The 8772-nt window shown below is 46.2% G+C and overlaps 1 protein-coding gene across 1 annotated transcript; it reads right to left on the bottom strand.

The window, feature by feature from the left end:
* Positions 1–1020: 1020 nt before the first annotated feature.
* On the bottom strand, positions 1021–1650 carry LOC123108180 (E3 ubiquitin-protein ligase EL5-like). The gene has a single exon (XM_044530014.1). It carries the CDS (start codon positions 1648–1650, stop codon positions 1021–1023), a length of 630 nt encoding a protein of 209 aa, XP_044385949.1.
* Positions 1651–8772: the final 7122 nt, after the last annotated feature.

Here is an 8772-nt window from a genome sequence, read left to right as displayed (position 1 = left end):
GAACGATCGAGGTCTAAGGATTGGGGGGGGGGGGGGGTCCTATCAAAATAAATTGGTCTATTATTAGTTTTTGGTTCCAATTTTAGGACAGCTCACAGTAAAATTACTCAACAACTTAAGAATCAAGTTTTAAAGAGTACTAGGTATCAAAAACCTCATAATGTGCGAGTAAGTTACAGAGACAGAGTTGATGAGATGCAAACACAAGGGGTTTGACGTTGTTTTCTTCGTGTATCGGATATACGATATCCTACTCGATGTTGATGGAGAATTTGAACCTAAAATCACAAGGTTCTTGATTGCATCACCCACCAAGCGGTGAATGTGTACACACATGAGTCCTATATTCATATATTGCCCTTCAAGGCAAATTAGATTGCTCACACCGATAAGCCCACTAGTTTACCAATGATAACCCACCTATCTTCTATTTCTTGTTGCTCCATCAAATGTCATCATCCATCCTAAGGCACTCGTAGGTCCCCTCGTGGCGGCAAGCACGTGACCCCTCTGATATCAAAAGTTAGGCTTTGCCCTCCAGATCGATCTCATTAAAATCACGGCAATGCAGCAAGTTTCATTTTTTTATAGTTCTATGTCCTGATCATGGGCAGCCAGGCCTGAAAGCCCGGCATCTGGGTTGGGCTCAGGCTTGACTTTTCCGCATGAAACCTGGCCCAAAAGCTCGAGATGATCCAAAATACATTATTTATTCAAAAGTTAGGTATAATATATTATTTTTTATACCTTGAAAACGATTATTTTAATTAATAAATGTCATTGTTCTTGTGTTTCGGACCGGGTTGGGTCGGGCTTGGGCTTAGATTGTTCACTTCAGGCGTTGTCAAGCCTGGCCCAAGCCCCAAGGTATGATTAGGTTTATTTTTCTGTCTGAGTCTCATGGTAGTACCAACTCACGTAGGGCTCAGCTAATACCATGCATACAAGCCGACTGAAATAGGAGTACAAGAAATAGCTTGAAGACTAGTACTAGGCCACTATCTGATTAATTATTTCTATCTAGCAGGGAGATCCCGATGTTGACCCCAGCGCGTCTCTCCCGGTACACGGAGAGCCACCATGCACGGTCACGGTCAAGCTTCCTCCGGCAGCACCATTCAACGCTGGCTCCGCGGCCGCCACCGACGACGACGACGACTGTGCCTTCCCGTGCTCGCCGGGCAGTCCCGCTGCCTGGGCCCGGCAGAGAGGGCACGTCGTCCTGGTGCGCAGCCAGGCGTCAACGCACTCCAAGTGGAACAGGTGGCCGCAGTTGGGCAGCTCGCGCGCCTCGTCTCCGTCGGCGAGCTCGGCCAGGCACACGGCGCACTCAGCCCTCGCGGCAGCCCCGCTCTCCTTCCGGTACGCGGTGACCGGCAGCGCCGAGAGCGCGGACGCGTCCAACCCGTGCCGCCGGCTGCGGATCACGCCAACGGACCGGAGGACGCCGCCGGCGAGGCCGTGGCCGCCGCCTCTGCGTGACCGGGTGATCATGAGGTAAACCATGAGAGGGATGACGACGACGACGACGGTGATCATCAGGAGGACCAAAGAGACGGTGAGCGCGAGGCGGGCGCTGAAGTTGTAGGTCGCCTGCGGCGCATACGGCTCGGGAGCACCCGGCGCGCCGGCCACTGGGTTCCCTGACATGGCACGGCGACAAGCTCTCTGTCTGGTACTACAAATCAAGCACACTAGGAAAGCAATGTGAAAGTGCAGATGGATTTATCTCATAGCTTAGCTTGGGCAAGACGGTGCTCGTGTCAACTGTGGTGTCAGTGTCACGTACACTAGGATATGTTTGATGCGACGCTGACACACGGGGTGACGAGTAAAAAATTGCCACTGAGACGATCATTGTTCCTTTGGATTAATTTGATCGGCGCGGTTTGACTAAAAGGCTTTTTTAAGGCTTCCCGAGCTTTCGGTAAACAGAATTTTCTCCCGTCTGAGATCGTCTCTAGCGGGCCCTTAAACCGCGGAACTGAAAACACATTTTTCAGCTTGCGGAAAACATATCTTAAGGATCGATTTAAGCTGCGGCTGAACAGATCCCACAAACTTAAACTGTAAAATCAGATATTCGCTTATATTTTTTTTTCTATGCCTTCTTCTTCCTCGCCCCCGGTGTCCACAGTCAGCTAGAGATGCTCTAAACATGCATACATACATTTGATTTCGACGAATTGAACGATGCGCACGACGTGTACGTACGTTCACCCGTGCAGCACTAGTGCTCCACGACCCAGTCGAGCGCCGAGAGCCCCGAGATGGCGAGCGTGCCGGCGGCGGCGAGCCCCACGACGGCCAGCGCGGCGGGCACGAGCAACGGACTGAAAAGAAGGATGAGAGGCCGCCGGGATGGGCAGGGCGGCGGACAGGATAGGCGGGGCGGCGGCTGCGGTCCGGAGGGGTGGGGCGGCTTCCCAGATGAGCAGGGCGGTGGCCCGGGCGGGTGGGGCGGCGGTCGGGGACGGACGGGGCGACGGCCGGGAGCGAGACATTCCGATGGCAGTTGGACTCCCGCCAACAGTCTTTTGCATATACAGGGCACCCTCGGGTTGGCTCCGAAATCCTTATTTTCACAGGTTCGGTGGGAATGTTTTTCACGTCCCTTAAAAAAATTTATAGGTCAGAGTTGTTTACGGGTTCTATTCGGGTCATTTTTTTCCGCCTAAAACTGTAAACTAGCAGTTATTTTACAGTTTCCTGTATTTTAAAGCATATAATGGTGCTCTACATATATGTAATTAAAATAAAAAGGTGCACATCAGTGCACCCACAATAACTTTTTTTTGCGGGGACAATAACTTTTTATTTGCTCTAGACATGTGCCGTTTACTTGTAGGGTTTGTTTGACTCAAAGAAATTTCATAGCAATATTAGAGGATTCCATTTCTTAGGATCTATTCTTCTATAAAGCTTGTTTGGTTTATAGGAGTGGAAATGATAGGAATTTTCCCATGGTCTGCTTTGCATACAACTCCAAACGAACAATTCCATTGTGTCCAATCTCATAATTTTCTTTGTTTTTATGACAACTCTGGCTTGCACCTACTCCCTCCGTCCTTTGAAGAGTGTACTTCCAACTTTGTTGGAAAGTCAAACCTTTTTATGTTTGACCGTAATTATACAATAATGCACTAACATTTATGTCATCAAATTAGTAGCATTAGATTCATGATAAAATATATTTTCATCTTATACCTACTTGGTTTCACGAACATTGATGTATTTTTGCATAAATTCGGTCAAACATTGAGATAGTTAGACCTTCCAACAAAGTTGGAAGTACACTCTTTAAAGGACGGAGGGAGTAACGCTTTGGGAAATTTCCTCCGTATTTTCTTGATGCAACCATACAACTTCTATTATCTTCGACTTCCCATGACATCTAAATCTATGCTTTGAGAAACATTACCACTGACACGGTCGGTTATTGCTCCTGTGGATTAATTTGATTGGCGTGGTTTGACTACAAGGCATTTTTAAGGCTATCTGAGCTGTCGGTACACAGAGAATTTTCTGCCGTGTAAACTTGTCTAAGTTTGGTCAGAGCGGCATTTCACGTTATAATATGATAGACAAGAGCATATATGTACCCTGGTAAAATAAAAATGTATACATCAATGTACCCACAATAACTTTTCATTTGGTCTAGACATGTGCGGTTTACTTGTAGGATCTGTTTGGTTCAAAGAAATTCGGTGGGAATTTTAGAGGATTCCATTTCTTAGGATTTTTTTTATCTATAAAGCTTGTTAGGTTTATAGGAATGAAAACTATAGTAATTTTCTTATGGTCTGCCTTGCATAACAAATTCAAAGGAAAAATTCCATTGAGTCCAACCTCATAATTTTTCTTCATTTTTATCCCAACTTTGGCACGCGCCTAATGTTGGGAAAGTTCGTCCATATTTTCTATGATGCAATCAAACAACTTATATTTTTTCAGACTTCTCGTGTTTTCAATTCCTATAGGATTCAACATGACATGACATGACATCTAAATTCTATGTTTTTCATATTCCCATTTTTTAATCACGTGAACCTAAGAAGCCCCTAACCTTTTAGTTTTGTAGCATCACACTGGTACTTTTCAAAAGAATACAAGTGTGACAAAACTACAAGTAATTTTTCATCATATACCCTAACTATTGCACAAAACAAAAAACCATATACAAAACTTGTTTTTGACCCACAACAATTCATAACAGATACCAACATATGTGTTTGTGATAAAAAAAAACATGGTTGTCCTATAAACTGGCTTTTTGTGATACAAAGTTTTTTTTCTTCCAAAAAATACAAGTGCATGACCTCAAAATTGAAATGTTTCTTTTAGTGATATACAAGTAACTATATACTCCCTCCGTCCCAAAATTCTTGTCTTAGATTTGTCTAAATACGGATGTATCTAATTACGTTTTAGTGTCAGGTACATCTGTATTTAGACAAATCTAAGACAAGAATTTTAGGACGGAGAGAGTACTAGGCTACTAGCTATTAATATCCTGTTCATGACATAATCACATAAGCTACTTTTAGATTCAGAAACATATGTAGGCTGGCTGTCATTGGTTTTAGCTAAGCAATTCTAGCAAATTGGCTAAATATCATCGTCTTTACAAACACTATTATTATAACAAATAGAGTGCGGCTCCGAGGCGTTGCTCCTTAGGGGCACGTGCACGAAGACTTCCCGGCTGTTATCGACAAGGTCAGGCTAGCTCCAGTATGGGAGCGGTGACAACTGCGCGTCGGTGGCTCGTTCTGGCGGCAGCAATGGTCGTTCGGTGGTCCATTAACCTCGATGTAATTTTTATTATGTTTGAAGCGTTTTGTACTTCCGGTGAATTTTTATAATAGATCTGATCCTTTTCGCAAAATAAATAAAGAAATAGAGACTTGACACGTGGCAAAATCACATTCTAGCATATTCCCTAAATCTTACTCAATACTAAATCATTTGAATCCCAACTCTTCTTTTATTCGTCCAAATTCTAGCTTTAATGTGTACTTTCATCCTAAAAGGGTATGTAACTCGGTAGTCTATATTAGAGGGGGTTGTGCACACCCGTGCGATAGAGCCCAATTTTATTTGTACTGTACACTAACGAGAGTGGGCCCCACCGGATGACCATATTTAAAGCTGTTGGAGGGGCTTTTGTACAAAATTTTAAAAAACCCAGGGGTTTCTGCAAAGAAAAGATCACAGGTTGAACCAAGCGCCTCTGACACTACCATCCACTGACAGTGGGCCTCTGCCATTTTTCGCATGCCACACATACATGGGATATGACGGGATACAGGAGAATGCACCATATATGAATGCGAGGACAAGTTCATTGACTAAAAACATATTTTGTAAATTTTTATACCATCAAATGTAAGTTGTAGTACTCACAATTTTTTATATTTAAAGAGAATAAGGATGACCTCGTCATGCTGGATGTTGGAAGTATGAACCCATATCTAGTTTATACATGTTGTTTATTTGTTTTTTACATTGATTATATATCTAAAAATAGTGCGACTCACCTAAATTGTGTACCCACTCTGGACAACGACTTGCCATTTCTGCAGCTAGCTCGAGACCAGTTATCTTGAACCTGCTAAATTTGTTAGGTTCTTTGTATCCACATGCTATCTGGTTGCAAAAATCATAAATCTCCTTAGAAATTATAGATGTGCAACCATATTGCTTGTATATGTGAGTATCGTACCACATATTCATTTACATTTGATATATCCCAAATGCTTTCGAATGTGTGTGCTTTTTTTTTTGGCTGGGCGACTTAAGGCCGCGATATAGATGCTGCTGATTTTTCTCACTTGTAATGCAAGGACACTCCAAGAAATTACAAGGGGCTACAAGAAATTACATGTATAACTCCAGATTAGATGATGTCCGCACCGTGCACAACTATCCTGAATATTATAATGCATTTTTTTTTCGAGTTGACCACACTACGATTAGTCCCTCCGTTCCTAGATATAGGGTGTACCGTTTTTGGCACAGAAATTAAAGAACGCACGTGGAGGAAAAATTTCACAAGTTTTGGGCGAGATTACACCTGACTAATTGACATGAGGAAATAAAGGAGCTTGCCCGATAAAAGGAAATGTAATCAAATCCCTAAAAAAAATTATCCAAACAAGTGATGCAATGCAATACACCTTATATTTCAGACTTTTTCTTAAAAATCTATACACCTTATATCAAGGAACGGAAGGAGTATTAAGTTTATACGGTTTTAAAAGTAGCATGACCTGAAAAATGCAAGGATGGTTTCTTAATGTCCTTTTTTTGCAAGATAAAAAAGTTTTATTGCTTACTTAAGCAGGCATACATTCACGATACAACATGTTCATTAGAAAAACAGGAGTGTAATTAAGCCATAAACATCTCCTCCTAACACTTGTCACCTGCTTCGCACATAAGTGAGCCGCCTCATTAGCTTCTCTCCGTAAGAATTTTAGCCTAAAACTCTCAAATTGATCACGAAGCTGCCTGATCTTTTGAAGAATGCTTAGGCAACTAGTTGTATACTACTCCTTCTGTTCCGAATTACTTGTATTAGATTTGTCTAGATACGGATGTATCTAGCACTAAAATAAGTCTAGATACATCCGTATCTAGACAAATCCAAGACAAGTAATTCGGAACGAAGGGAGTAGACACTAGTAGTTTTCTACCCAAACAATTCAAATTTGTCGGTTTAAGACTGAAACTGAAAGCATATGTTCCCTTCGTCATTTGCTTTTCAGAGAGAAATACAGACAGATATACCGAGTGTCATTGGTGTTAGAATTAAATTGGTAAGCGCGTACTGCAATATGCCAGCCAGGGGAAATAGTATCTTGTACAACAAGGAAATTAAATAAATACTACTGTAGTCCTGGAGATACACGTACGATACGTGTACCTCGGCAATATGTTGCGGCCGGGCTGTCTCGCCTCACGTACGTACGACGTGGATCCGGTCACGAGCGAGCAGTGGAGCACCCACCGATCGACAAAGACGGCAATGGCACCGAGGCCGGGAGCGGCAGTGGTGGACGCGCGGTTTTGCGCGCCGCACGCGACGGAGTTCACCTTGACCAAGACGAAGAGCTGGTTCCGCGACTTCGCCATCACGGACGCCAGCGGCGCGGCGGTGATGCGGGTGGACGCCCCCCCGTTCACCTTTGTCCGTCGCTCCATCCTCGTCGACGCCGCGTGGCGCCGCCCTTTGGTCACCACGGAGCGCTCGCCGTCCCTGTTCGCGCCCGGCCGGAGGTGGGAGGCGTTCAGGGGGGACGGCAGCAGGCCGAGGGATCTGCTCTTCACCGCCGTCGTGCAGCCCTGGCTGTTCGTCATGAGCGAGGTCCACGTGCACCTCGCCGGCGGCGACCCCAGCGAGAGGCGCCCGGACTTGGTGGTCCGACTCAGTTCCTGCGGGCACGAGTGCACCGTCTCCCGCGGCCGCTCAGACGGCGGCGCCGCTGTTGCCACGATCAAGCGCACGACGGGGCTGTTCGAGGAGCTGGCTTTTGCCGTGAGTGTCAGCCCAGGCGTCGACCATGCTTTCATCCTCGCGCTCGCCGTGATTCTGGAGGAGATACGTCAGGACGGAATCCAGCGTGCCGCCTTCTTCACCACAAGGAGATACTAATCCGCCTTGAGTTCACGAGATACTATGTCAACAAGTGAACTGCCGCTATTTTCACATCTCTTTTCTGTCTTTTCTTGCCACATGTTTGCCCAATATTTCCCAATCAGTTTGCTAAACTGGATCAATTTAGACAGAGTATAAATATAATCTAATTTATGTTACTATTATAATTGAACTGTCTCAACTCATGATTCGAAACAGCAAAATATTGTTTTTAGAAAATACCACCATGGCTAGCTTTGTCGGCCGCAGCTCGCGCTCTAACTCACAGAGGAAGAATATACTCAAGAACATGGGATTTTGCCTACAACTTTTATGTTTCTTCTTTGCTATTTATTCTTTTCAAAACAAACGGGAGGATCCGGTCTTTGCACCATGCCTCGCCCTCGCATGCATGCTCGATTGTGTCATCCACCACCACGAAGCCCGGCGCTGAGCTCGACCTCGGCTTGGACTAGACGCGCACGGCACGCTCAGATCGCGGCTCGTGCTTATTACTTTGCATGTACCTAACACCCCTTTATTTCTCCCCTCCCCTCCACCTCGGGTCGCCTCCCATCGGGCGGCGCCATGGGTCCCCAATCCTACGCCGCCAGCCCCTCCCCGCTCCTCTATCCCGAGCCGCTGCGGCGCTGCTGCCGCAGGCAAGGACCGCGGTGGCGGCGACCCCGCACCGCAGAACCAGGGCGGGTGGTCGCCACGGCGGCGGTGGGAACCTACATGGCCGGCGGTGTGGCGGCCGAGGGCGCATGGGTGGTTTCGATGGCTGGGAATCTGGCGTCCTGTTCAGATCCGTCTCGGTACGGCCTTGGCCGGCCGGCGGCGAGATTCTCCACGGCGAGGTTCCGTTCGGTTCTAGCCAGCTACGAGGTTGGAGGGACACGACTTCCGGTGAAAATCACGCTGACTTCGGTCATGACGGACGATGGCGGTGTCTATAACGCCGTTCCCTTCTTGCAGGTCGTGACACCCCACTCGTGATGCTCCGGGGAAAACCTTAGATCTGGATCTACCGGATATGACGATGATGGTACCTTTGATACCGTTGTCCCTCCTGAGGGCATCGTTTTGGAGCAAGTGCTGATTGGACGGGACAAGCGGAAGAGCGGTGTCTC

Source organism: Triticum aestivum, chromosome 5A, assembly GCF_018294505.1.
Source record: "Triticum aestivum cultivar Chinese Spring chromosome 5A, IWGSC CS RefSeq v2.1, whole genome shotgun sequence".
Taxonomy (NCBI): domain Eukaryota; kingdom Viridiplantae; phylum Streptophyta; class Magnoliopsida; order Poales; family Poaceae; genus Triticum; species Triticum aestivum.
Note: the sequence above shows the minus strand (reverse complement) of the source record. Positions and strands in the feature narration are given on the sequence as shown.

Coding starts and splice junctions, on each gene's coding strand:
- LOC123108180 (XM_044530014.1), bottom strand. CDS start 1,650: ATGTCAGGGAACCCAGTGGCCGGCGCGCCGGGTGCTCCCGAGCCGTAT.